At 44.3% G+C, this 13,476-nt stretch overlaps 1 protein-coding gene across 1 annotated transcript in view; it reads left to right on the forward strand.

The window, feature by feature from the left end:
- The window catches only part of LOC144095491 (uncharacterized), a 49,870-nt gene extending 38,384 nt beyond the window's left edge, over positions 1–11,486 (forward strand). The window contains 4 exon segments of the mRNA XM_077629216.1: positions 9,605–9,741; positions 9,744–9,917; positions 9,950–10,291; positions 11,479–11,486. Coding sequence (XP_077485342.1) covers positions 9,605–9,741; positions 9,744–9,917; positions 9,950–10,291; positions 11,479–11,486 — 661 coding nt within the window.
- The last annotated feature ends 1,990 nt before the right edge of the window (positions 11,487–13,476 follow it).

Genomic DNA, 13,476 nt, shown 5'->3' on the forward strand with positions numbered 1-13,476 from the left:
CAAGGAAAACCGCGTATTCTGAATCTTAAAACCTGATATGGACATTACTCATGGTAGGCTACACGCCTGCCAATATTCAAGAAGCCTAGCAGTAACAGTTAAAAAGTTAGCTATTCAATATTAGTTGGCCAGCCTGCTAGTCAGTACGTCTTAGCGGTAATCCGACGTGCTACATCGCTGACAATGCTATGCCGAAAAAACAAACTTATAACTGAAAAAGCGTATAAAAAAAAACTTTGCAAAGTCTTAGGTGAAACATCCTGTACAGGCAAGCCACGGTGCTGTGCTACTAAGATTTAAAGTGCCGACTTTTTGGTACAGCGTAGAATACATTTACACTTTCGGTATAATTAATAATACCGATGCGAAATGAACTTTTGAATTCCATCGGTCAGTGGTGATGTTGAAATGGCATTATGTACTATCCGCATGTACGAGTTGATACTTACTAGTGTCATGGTAATATCATTCATTGTGAATGTCAAGAAAATTTCCACTATATGAGTATTATGAGACGCAATTAGATAAGATTATTTTTGCGATGTCAGAGCTAATATTTCTCCGATAAAAATCGCTTTGTATGCTTACAGTCACGTTATCTGTGTAGTGAGCTGCAATTTGTGCTCTACTTGGACCATCTCAAAATAAAGTTGATGGCTGGATACGTGCCAAATTGCATTTTTTTGTAACTTGGGATTTTTTAAATTCACTTTTCCTGCAGTAGAAGTTGATGCACTATTTTTACCAAGCTGTTCACATCCCATAAAACAGAAGCGTTTTATATTCATCGCGAATATTGCGCACGTTTCATAAAAAAATGCTGGAAATGCAATTTTCGGGATAAAACAAAGAATAAAATGTTAAATAGTACCCTTGTCACAAGGACATTTTGAAAGACTATTGAGTTGAGAGCCTTTGATTTTCTCAATTGCTGTCGATCTCGAAGGAGTGGTGCCGCTGCTACACGGCAAGTTCGTTCGCCGATGAGAGATTCTATCATCTTTCACCAACGTGTTGTCTGTTGTGGCGCAGCCGTCGCCGCCAAAAAAATTGCAGGCATGTTTGTACTCAATAAGTTCAAGGTGAAAATGTTAAAAGCAAAGTTTCTATCGCTTACAGTAATATTATTCGCTCTTGAAATGGAATTGAATGCATGGGCAGGCTGTAATATCATTCGTGTACTTTTTAAGAAGCTGGTGTTGGTCGTTTTTGCATCGCTGGCAGCAATCGTACTATGCGCCCTGCAGTGTTATGTCTCCGGGTTTCTTTTATTCTGCAAATTAGGCTTTTTATTTTTTGAAGTTCCTTCTTAGAAAAAATGCTATTTTAATTCTATTCCCAAGCCCAGTGCTGCGAGCGCACCTCATCTGATAGTGCAGTGAGTAGCCGCTCGAAAGCTTTCGAAATCTCGATAAAGTTCCATGCGATTCCGTTGACTGGAAAGACTATTGATTCGATGGCCATCGGAGCGGCCCATGAAGCGGCGCTCGAGTGGCCTTTGAGTTGGGAGACTGTCGGCTCCTCGGCCTTGGATATTCTTTGTGACAGGGTTTAACATATTTCAGCTGGTAGTTTATTTATGGATAATAGTAAAGTGTAATCAATGAATCAATCAATCAATCAATCGATCAATCAATCAAAATTTTATTTTTTCTTGCAAGCAAAATATGAAGCAGACTATACAGACGGAGGTCCCATATTCATATATTGCATCCGGACCTCCTATATTAGAGAGAGTTTTACAATATGAAATGGTTGCAAAAAACACAGGCGTACAAAATGTATCAAAACAAAAAAGTGATCCGTTAGAATAAATACGAACACAAATGGCACAACTTAGCCTCATTGTCGAAATGGGACACTGAGCAGAAAAAAGTTTTAATTCCTTTTTGTATTTCAACACAGGTTTTATGATTTTTGGTTCATATGATGATGAAGTCCAGAGGGAAAAATTGTCAAAACAAAGCTGCCTGTTTTCCAAGGTTTGTGCGAACATTAGGAAAAATAGGTTGTTGTTCAAGGCAAACCTTATGTTATTGTGATCGAGGAGGAAAGACGGGGGAATCTGAGATAAAGAAACTAGGCCATTGATGAGATTATGCACAATATTACAGTGGTTATATAATAATTTGGGGTACTGAAAGAATGTTGTTGAGAGTAATACTGTTCGTTAAAAATGTAGTAACTAATAGACAAAATTCGACTTCTTGCTTTTGAACTAATTATTTATCTTAATATTTTTTTTTTTTTTTTTAAATTTTTTTTCTTTTTTTTTTTTTAAAAAGTGGTTGTAGGTGAATGCTGCATGTGTTACCCAAGCAACTAATGCTATAAATCAGATGACTGCTCTGATAACTGACCTCATGCAGTAAGCAATTTTCTTTTTTACGTGATCTATAAAGATGAAATTCAAGGTTTTTGGCAAGGATATATGACACCCTAGAATGATGAGCACTCGCTCGTTATGATAGCATGACATCCAATGAATAGGGGTTGAGAAACGTTAGCTGTCGTTGATGAGAGCTGAATAATGAAAACCTTTTTTTGCCCGGATTAATGTCAACTTCCGCTATTTACATCATTTCACTGGGTTATTAAAATGTTGGCTTCAGCATGAGTGCATAAATGAAGGTATATGAGAGGAAATATTGTAGTATAATAAGCATATAGTATATATTTAGCAAACAAAATACGGTAGGGTAGATTATATTATAAGTTAGAAATAAAATTTTCCCGAGAATGGATCTTCGAGGCACTCCTGGATTAGAAAATTGAGTTTCAATGCAAACACTGGAAAGGCTGACAATTATATGTATGTTGAGCGAAAAGTTTTTATCAGAAGTAAAGGTGGACCTGTATACCTATTTCTTCTTGTTTATCAGGCAATATTAAATTATTAATGGTATCGACTGTATTTGATACATCAATATGATGATGATGTATTTTCATGGCGTAAGGGCACCTGTGGCCAAAGAGCGCCATGGCGCAATGTACTTCGTTCTACTAAAGGTGCGGCCAGATACTCATTTACGAAAAAATTCAAACTAAATAAGCCGTGCAGCAGACCAGCGGCAAGCTTGTACCCATTGTAACACAGGTGGGTACCCGGTGACCCTGGGGAACGAACCCCGCACCTCCCGTATTCGAGACGGTTGTTAAGACCACTAGGCCATTCCCGCGGTGTTTGATAAGTCAAGAAAAACAGAGCCAGAAAAGATTCAACCTTTTACTGCAATTTTCAGTTGGTCTGTAACAGCGATAAGAGCCATGTCAATTGACATTCCAGGGTGACAACCAAATTGTAATGAATAAAGAATATTGAATTTCTTTGAATCTTCCGTTAATCAAATCTCAAAGAGTTTCCCTCTGCTTTAACAGAAAAATGACAGCATGTAAATAGGTCTATAATTTGTTAGTCACGTACAATCACCCTTCTTAAAAACTCTCAGCTTCTTTTAAGGTTTAAGCTCATCAGAAAAATTTCTCGACTTCATTAACAAGATGACGATATGCGAGAGCATATCAGCAATGATGTGGGGAGTAATTTTTGCATGAGAATGGTCGATGTCATTGTGTCCAGCGCTGGTAGTGTTTGAAATGGTTTCATATCAAATCAAATCAAATCAAATCAAATCATATTTTATTCTCCAGAAAGTATCTGGATGGTCACCTGGGCTAAAAGCTGTACGGACAGCTTGACGAAGGCCCAGGAAACCATTACATGGCAGCAGCAGACAAAACGAAATAACAATGAACAATACAGTAGTGGTCGTCAATAAATAAATAGAAAAGAAATTATACAGCGTATGCATGAGAGCAACACAGCAGAAATAAGATAACAGAATGTTTATCAATAATGAATGAATGCAAAAAAAAAGAGTACAGTGATGACTGACATTTTCTCAGATGACATAAGAATAAATACAGATTACATTTTCACAAAGTATGTTCGCAGTTGTTTTGGACTAAATCCAGCAGTATCTTTAAATTTATTTAGAAAAAATGGCAGATTGTGAGCCAAGGATTGCAGCTTGTAATCAGTTCGAAACTGTGGTAAGGACCAAGTGTCAGTACAACGATTGATTATAGCCGCGCTATACAACGTAGGGCGAGCCGTATCACAGTAGGTAATATAGAAATTCACAACAGTATTCCAAATTTCTTTCGGGCGTATACATGTAAACCTGTTACTTAATATTCATTATATGATCTTGGTTTTAATAATTGTGTTTAAAAAGGAGTTATAGACTTCTGGACTTTTCTGGATGCTCCTGTACTGCCCATTTGTGGTTTTTTTCAAGAAAGGAAATAGCGCAGAAACTGTCTCACTTCTTGGTGGACACCCCAAAAGCATCGTGAAGGAAGAGAGGAAACCGGGAGTGAAAGAAGAAAGGAACAAAGAGGTGCCGTAGCGGGGGTCTACGGAATAATTTAGACCACCTGGGGGTCCTAATGTGGATGGACATCGCACAGTGTTGTAATTTTTTACCGCGGTACAATAAAGACCGTTTTGCTGTTGAGATGACTTATCGATGTTACGTATCGTGTTACTTTCTTGCTTTTACCAACTGTGCTTAGCTGTTTCAAGTTTTTGTCACTTGTTCATTTTCCTCTAATTGCCCCCCCCCCCCCCTGTAATAATGCCCTTGTGGTCAGCAGGTACTTGTATAAACAAAATAAAAAATAAACGGGTACCTTTTGCTTTTCGATTCGAACGAAACGCGGACGCCGCGAGCGGGTTCGAACCCTAATTCTTCGGCTCAGTACCGGAGCGCCCTAACCATTCAGGCACCACATCGGATTCTTGACTGTGTAGGAAAAATTTCATGCCTAGTTTTGAACTTGTCTTGAAAGTTCAAAGGGATTTCACGTGACCGGGAAGTTTTGTCCTCAGAAATAGTGGAGGGAATCACTTTTGACAGTGAGGTAACTAAACATTTTCAGGAAGAAACCAGCGATTGTCGAGCTCAAAATCTGCTGAGTTTGGCTCGGAATGACCAATTAGAGTAGAGGGTGCTCTAATAAAATGCTTCTCAGCTGACATTTTCTATATGTTCTACAACCGGCTACAGTCGAAGGCTGTCCAGGCAGTGGAGTAAGCCGCTGACCACTTCGACACGGCCAGGTTTCAAAACCAATACAAAGCAAGCACCGCAAACTACCTGCACCTTTTGCGCATTTACTTTAAAGGTGCACTAAAGAAGAATCTGAACTCTCCTTTTTTTTTACGGGAACTCTGTCTACACGTCCCGGGCACTCTTAGAAACTTCGAACTATTGTTCTGTGCGGCCAATTGCTCTATTTAAATCGGATTAAACGTTCCAACTTACGCCTTTTTTTTAACTCAACGTGGTAGCTAGGAGGTGTCAACCAATGTGTCAGCCAGTCCCGCTGCGGCTTGCCGCACTGACGTCGGTGGAGTGATACGTAAATCAAAGAGTCCAAGTGTATTTTTATTTCCGTTGAGATTATATTGTCTGTGACTGAAACTGTCAATTCACAAAAACCTAAAAAACAACATAATAGCGAAAGCGAAGCCGCTGCTGGACAGGCTCAAAGGCACTCCACGCGTTGGCTGAGTCCGCCTACCTGCCGCGTTGAGTTCAAAAAAAGGCGTGAGGCGGGACATTTAATCCGATTTAATTAGGGCAATCGGCTGCATAAGAGAATAACTTGAAGTTTCTAAGAATTCACGGAACGTGTAGATAGATTTCCCGCGGTAAAAAGACGAGTTCAGATTCCTCTTTAGTGCACATTAAACTCCTTATACATTACCTTCAGTAGCGGTGTCTACATTCAAAAAGGTGGAATATGAACTGGTTGCTGCATTGTGACAAACCTTCGCGCCCTTTTCTTTTCAAAAGGAGATCGCAAAGCTGCTCAAGCCATTTCACCAAGTCGGAGTTTTGCGTGCGCTTACAGAAGTCGACGATTTCTTGCCCTGCTTCTATAGTGCTTTTAGGGACCTCCTTTAGTGACCTGCTTTAGACCTACTCTTTAGTGCACATTTAACTCCTTCTACATTACCTTCAGCAGCGATGTCTACATTCAAAAAGGTGGAATATGAACCGGATGCTGCATTTCGAGAAACCTTCGCGACCTTTTCTTATCAAAAGGAGACCGCAAAGCTGCTCAAGTCATTGCATGAAGTCGGAGTTTTGCGTGCGCTTACAGAAGTTGACGATTTCTTGACCTGCTTCTATGCATGAGATTTCAAGGAAAAGAGCAAAGAACAGATTGCAAGGGGCATCCGAGACGCACGAAAAACTGCGGTTCAAGTATGAAATGCCAGATGCAAGCAGCATTTAGCACCTTGACATGTGGGTAATGTCTAATGCGCCACACCCGCCGGGCATTCAAGAACTAGAGAGAACAAGGAACACTGACGCAGGACTCATAGAATAGGAAACTTGTAAAGTCAACAACAGTTCCCGAAGCTGCATGATGCATTCTGGCAGAAATTCAGGCTAACACTGCGTTGAACACAGTCTGCAGCTTCAAATGGAATGCCAAAGCTAAAGCGGCTATCCAGAGGCTCTCCTTTTGACCGTTTCTGAAAACTGCCTACAAAAATTAACAGCAGGCGGAGTTTCAAGCAGGATGCGGATGAGAAGAAGCCAGCTGTCGTTATATCCTGCGTACACAAGGTATCGCACGGACTTGGAAATGTTGCAGGAAAACACAATCTCAGAGTCGTGATGCCAGCCCCGAAAAACCTGAAAGGAATGTGCAACAAGACGAAAGATAAATTATGCGAAGGCCCGGAAAATGCATTCAAAATAAACACGAATTTGAAATCATGCCTTGAGCGGCGGGAGTTCCCAATAAGACTCCAGTTCTGTGCGAAAAGGCCTGCCAAAGTGGAAGATGCTCCAGTAAAAGACTATCAGAGCACAAAAACAAATGCAAGCTAGTAAGAGGAGCTTTTGACGGCCGCTGATAAAACTATAAGGGGTGTGTTCCAAATTTTCTTTAAATAATCATTCTTACTAACGCGTGAAATATTAGAAGCATAAAGCAAGCATGAAACGTGGAAAACACTGTGCATACGTCAGCGACCCGTCAACTCCTCTCACTGGTAGGAGGTGGAAATCATCGTTCCACACGCCCATGACCAAATAAGCAACAAGCCGAGAAACTGAAAACACAGCGCCTCTGAAAAATCACGTCACCACATTATCACCATTGACACTGACTGATACGACTGAAGCTTACGTTTTATCTAAAGTTTTTTTATGTTTTCTCTACTCCTCGCGTGTTTCCCAACACCGCCACCGGAAGTGGAGCACACACTTGCGGGGGACTCTTTGCTGTGTTTTGCTTCCTCCACTTCTTTGTGTTGTCCTGTGATTTTATTAGCAGCGCACAGACTTCTTCACTTACGAAATGTTAAACGAACATGCCCCCGCAAAACCTCCGTTTCCAGAAAAGATTACCTGACATCCACCACCTGCTGTGGGTCCGATGAGCATTAAAAGCAACGACTGTCCTGCATGCGGCCCCGCTGAGTCTTTTCCTGCAGAGTGCCACCTGCTATCTTGTACAATGGGATCCTGTCATGAGTCTCTCCCGGATTTCGTTACATAGGCAGTACATTGTTTTTATGGCCGCAGCTCTGTGAAATAAGTGACTGTGAGGAGACAATTGTACATATCTTGGGTGAGTGTCCTGCTTTTGCGACCGAAAGACATACGCTGCGTTGTGCTTTGGACTGTCCCTATCTTCGCCCTTTCCTGGGACCATGGCCACAGCAGTCGACTTCTCTCAAGGCCTACAAGGCACTGTTTCGCTTCCTGAGAGCGACTTGCTTGAAGGGACCAGTTTTTACTGTGCCCCTCAGCCCTTCCCTGTTCCCCAATTCTTTCCCGCCATCTTTCTTAACCTGTGCAAGGTAACCAACTTGAACACACTTCCGTTTAACACCCCTGCTTTCCCCCTTCATCTATATGTCTCTCTCATTCACACTGACATCTAGTTTTATGGTTCACAAACGCGGTTTTAAGTAAATCAAATTTAGTCCTTGTCATTCTTCTTGGCTTTCATGCAGGGAGCGCGGATCGCAATTAGAGAGCTGAGGAATGTGCCCCGCCGCGGTGGCTCAGTGGTTAGGGCGCTCGACTACTGATCCGGAGTTCCCGGGTTCGAACCCGACCGCGGCGGCTTCGTTTTTATGGAGGAAAAACGCTAAGGCGCCCGTGTGCTGTGCGATGTCAGTGCACGTTAAAGATCCCCAGGTGGTCGAAATTATTCCGGAGCCCTCCACTACGGCACCTATTTCTTCCTTTCATCTTTCACTCCTTCCTTTATCCCTTCCCTTACGGCGCGGTTCAGGTGTCCAACAATATATGAGACAGATACTGCGCCATTTCGTTTCCACCAAAAAACCAATTATTATTATTATTATTAGCTGAGGAATGATAAAATTCTTGAGTACACTCCGACAGCTGCAGGCTTCACTTCTGAATAGACGAACTATAAGGAAGCCAGAGCATAAGAAATCATAGAGTAAAATAACGCAAGCAGAGCGCAAGAGTAAAGTTTTGAAGAATAAGTTGGTTACATACTCTAATCATCCGTTATTGGAAGCGTTAGACACGACCTCTATATCCTAGAAATAAAGGCGTCAATTAAAAAAACATTGATTATATTGAAAAGTGCGGTCGCTTAGCACGTTTCGCCATGCGAAGGAAGTCGCGACGCAAACCGCACTAAAAAAATACTCTTGACGCCTAAAAAAGAAAATCCTATGAAGAGCTACGTGCCTTCGGCGAAAGGAATGAAAGAAATATCGAAAATGTCACAGAGGGAAAAGCAAGACTGCGCACTGAGAACACCCGGTGCACCGGCGAAACGTAGTGTTGCAAAAGAGTTCGGGTTCCTTAGCATGCGATGAGGCCTTCCTGAGCGTCAGGCCGCGCTGAACGCTGATCCAGGAATCAGAATATCCGGCTGCGAGGAGTATTCAAACCAACATCTCGTGGAAGCATCTAAGCGCGCTCCGTTGTTTTAACACTTTACCGTTTCCAGGCGAGGTTTCCTGAACGTGACAGTCACTGACAAAGGATTTTATGGAAATGCCGTGGCGGGCGGTGGGCCTGAAGCTTTCAGCACGCAAAGCCGTTTTCTACGCTAGTATTCGCGCGAAATCGAGTTTTGTTTAGAAACTGTAAAAATAAACAAAAATAAGCGGGGTGTCACTGAAACCCTTCCGGCGAGAAGAAGACTCCGCATCCTTTGTCCTACATCGGCATGCTGAGCCGGAACAGGCGAGATTAGCCACCGTCAGGCTTGCGACAGAGTGCGCTCACATTTTTTTTTTGTCACGTGGTAGCGCTGGAAACAAAAGTACACTCTGTTGTATTCGGTTTCGTTTTCTGGGGCGCTTCTCTTCTTCGTTATATATATATATATATATATATATATATATATATATATATATATATATATATATATATATATATATATATATATATATATATATATATATATATATATATATATATATATATATATATATATATGATTGTATGTTCGAATAAAGGGGGTTTTATGCATCGAGACGGCTGGTGTCTGACTTCCGTTTTCACCTTCGAAAATATCACAGTGGCGACGACGATGTTGTGAACGTGCCCCCAGCCCCGCTGCATCATCCTGATTTGCCCACCATGAGCTTCACCGGGCTTGCTCCGCCTCCGTTTTTTCTCCCGACGTCCGGTCGTCCGTCATTGCCATGGGAGCAGTGGGACAGATGTTTAACGTGTAATTGCTGTCATTCGGAGCCACCGCATTCGAGCCGGAGCAACGCAAGGCTATTCTTTTGCATTGTTTGGGGGCGGACGGCCAGCGTGTTTATCATACGTTACATGCAGGGACCAGCGCCGCCGCACCGGCAGCGCCGAGTGCCGCAGCACTCGCCGATGACAAGTCTGTCGGGGCCACTCCTGGCGAATACTCGCCGCATTACGGCACCAGTTTTCGACGTCGCGCAACGTCATCGTCGAGCGTCATCGCTTTCACCACCGCAGCCAAAACACAGGCGAGCCCGTTCATGACTTTGTTGCCGCTCTACGAGAGCTAGCGTCACATTGTTCATTTACTTCGCAGGGTGACGCTCTGCCGGACCAAGTCGTTGCCGGCGTGGCTTCCAGTCGCGTACGTGAGTGGTTACTGCTCGAGGGTTCCACACTGTCATTCCAGGATTCTGTTCGAATTGCACTTCACTTTGAGCAGGCGGCTGAAGAGCTAAAAGAGCTTTCTGCTTCGGTCGAGGCAATTTCATTGCGGCAGCGCCGTAAACCATCCTCGCAATCTTCGCAAAAAAGAAATGCACAGCCGGCAGCCCCTTTCACCAGAATTTAACGAGGAGCGCGGGCTGCTCACGAACGCCGCAGCGCAACCTCCCCCCTGAGCGGAACCCATAACGGAGTAGCCGCTCTGGTTTACCACATTGTTTCCGATGCGACTCGCGGGGCCACTTTGCATCAGCACCGCAGTGTCCAGTGCATGGCAGGACTTGTTCGTGTTGTGGTCGCAAGGACCGCTTTCAAAAGGTATGCAACATCAAACGAATTTAAATGCAAGGCCGAGTTCGTGAAGTTGAATTTCATGAAGATGTTCCGTCATCTAGCACTGCTGAGCAATTGTTGACTTTGCAACGTTCCGCGCGTAGCGGAATTCATGTTCAAGTGACAAGTGTCACTTTGACATTCCTTGTCGATTCAGGGTCGTCTCTTTCCATACTGTCGAAGCAAGATATCAGTCGATATTTTCAGAGCGTTCCGCTCCTGCCGAGGTTTGACTACCCTCCACGGCCGATTTCTGTGCTAGGTTGATTCCAGGCAGACGTTGGGTTTTAAGGCCGTACAGCGTCACTACGTTTCTATGTTGTTCACCGAGGAACTTGTCTGATCGGTCTTGACAGCATTAAAGCCTTGAATCGTCCCATTGAGGGTTCTGCTCTTAAATGCTTATACACGTCCGTTGCTCCGCTGCCGCCTGTCATTGACCCGCTATCCCATACCATTTCCACACCGTAAAGCGCGCAGCCCCATAACAAAGATCTTCCGCCAGCCTTAGCATATGAGCTCAGTTCGCTTTTCAGCCCAGAGTTGGGTCTTGCTAAGGGGTTCACGCATCGCATCAAGACGCGCAAGGCGTGCAGCCTGTACCTTCCAAGCATCGCCGTCTGCCATATCATCTCCTGTCACAAGTATCAAATCACCTTCAGAGGTTGCTGAGACTTGACATTACCGAGCGCTTCGATGCTTCTGAATGGATGACCCTCATTGTTGTTCTTGATAAGAAATATGGTAGCATCAGGATATGTGTAGACCTTCGAGAACCGAACATAGCTATTGTTCCAGACAATTTCCCATTGCCCCAAAAAGAGGAGCTGCTTCACGTTTTGGTAGGCGCTGCGAACTTCTCAAAACTTGACTTAGCTGCCTCTTATCAGGTTCTCTTGCACCCTGACAGCAGGGATCTGACAGCTGTTATGACTCATGACGGGCTTTTTCGTTTCAAAAGGGTTTGTTTTCGGTTGGCTTCTGCCCCAGCGGCATTTCAGAAGATGATGGCGAAAATCCTCGGCCACTGCCATGGTGTATTGTTCTATATTGATGTGATCATTTTTGGCATGACCTCAGAAGAACATCTTTCAAACTTGAAGACCGTGCCGAAAAAAATCAAGATCGGACGCCTGAAAGTGAGCAACAAATGCCTCTTCGACGTTCCAGAACTTGCGTTTCTAGGGCATCAGGTCACTGCACGTTGTATGTCGCCACTTCCAGAGAAAGTAGATTGCATAGTTGCTACACAAATCCCAACTGATGTTGCCGCCCTCCGTTCGTTCCTGGGTCTCGTAGAATACTACTCCAAGTATGTTCCACACTTGGCACAAGTGGCCGAGCCTATGAGATAATTACTTTACAAAAATTGGCCCTTTGTCTGGTTAGCCGAAGTTTCAGCAGTTTCAGGAGGGTTAAAGATATGCTATCGTCGAGTACAGCCCTCCAGATGTTCGATTCGTCAGTTCCAGTCATTGTGTCGACCGACGCGTCCGACTGTTTGCTGGGAGCAGTCCTGCAGCAACAAAATGGCCACGAGCACCGGGCAGTCGCTTTCGCATCTCGTACACTGTCGCCTACGGAGAGGAAATATTCAGTTGGTGAACGAGAAGCACTTGCGTGTATTTGGGCATGCCTGTGAACTTTGGCACACTACCTTTCGGGTCGCCATTTCAAACTTCGGACAGACCACCAGGCACTGGTGTCCTTGTTGTCGTCACAAGGACCTGGAAGACGCCCACTCCGAATCGCACGCTGGAGTGCACGACTGCTTTGCTACAATTTCACTTTTGAATACCGCAAGGACTCCACAAACACTGTGGCAGATGCACTTTCTCGGCTGCCAGGACCTATCTTGGGGGCAGGCATTGCTAAGGATGAAGAAATTGTCTAGTTCATTGAGCCAGCCTGCGTGACAAAGGAGAAGTTCAGGCAGGCTGCCTTCGACGACGGTTGCCTGGAAACCATTAAGTCATTCGGGCTGAGTTCCTGGCCTTCAAAGAAGTCCGTACCAGAAGAGGCGAAACCTTTCTACCCTATTCGGGAAGAACTTCCTGTTGTTCATAAACTGCTACTGCGCGCAGATTGCCGCGTTGTTCCGTCCTCCCTCAGGGCTCAGATCATCGCCACCGCGCACGAGACACATCCGGGTATCACGCGCACGAGGGCGAGACTGCGTGAGCATTTCTGGCGGCGACGAATGGATAACGAAGTGGAAATGGCAATAAAAAGCTGCCACATCTACCTGGAGGCATATAAGTCCGCCAGCACATCGCCAGCACCGTTGCAGCCTGTTGAATGGCCTGGGCGACCGTGGCAGAAGCTTGGCCTAGACTGTTAGTCCTTTGGTGCCTGCAACTTATAACAGCAGATTTGCTGTAATGATTGTTGACTACCGTTCTAAATGGCCGGAGGTACATTTTTGCAGCGAAGTGTTCACTAGCGAAGTGAAAAACTTCTTAACAACTGTTTTTGCGTGCAAAGGATATCCAGAAGAGATTGTTTGTAACAATGGACCTCAGTTAACTTCGCGTGAATTCACCACCTTCCTGCAAAGCAGAGGCATCCGTCTTTCACTTTCTTCGGTATACTATCCCCAAGCGAATGGGCAAATAGAGCGGTTCAATCGCACATTTAAAAACTTCATTCAAGTCGAACTCTCGAAAGGCGACCACTTCGACAAGCAGTCACAGAATACCTTGCCATTTACCGATGTGATCGGCAGGCCACCACAGGTTCAACGCAGCAGTTCTGTTCCGTGGTAGAATGCCCGGAACCAGGCTGGATGTCATGGGTTTCTCAGCACCAGCACTTGCGGAAGACCCAGGCAAGGAGTTGGCGCTACTCCGTCGAAGGGTCCGGTGTCAACAGCAGAGCAGCAAGCACTACACGGATAAAATGAGAGCTGCCA

The sequence above is a fragment of the Amblyomma americanum genome, chromosome 6, assembly GCF_052857255.1.
Source record: "Amblyomma americanum isolate KBUSLIRL-KWMA chromosome 6, ASM5285725v1, whole genome shotgun sequence".
NCBI classification, from domain to species: domain Eukaryota; kingdom Metazoa; phylum Arthropoda; class Arachnida; order Ixodida; family Ixodidae; genus Amblyomma; species Amblyomma americanum.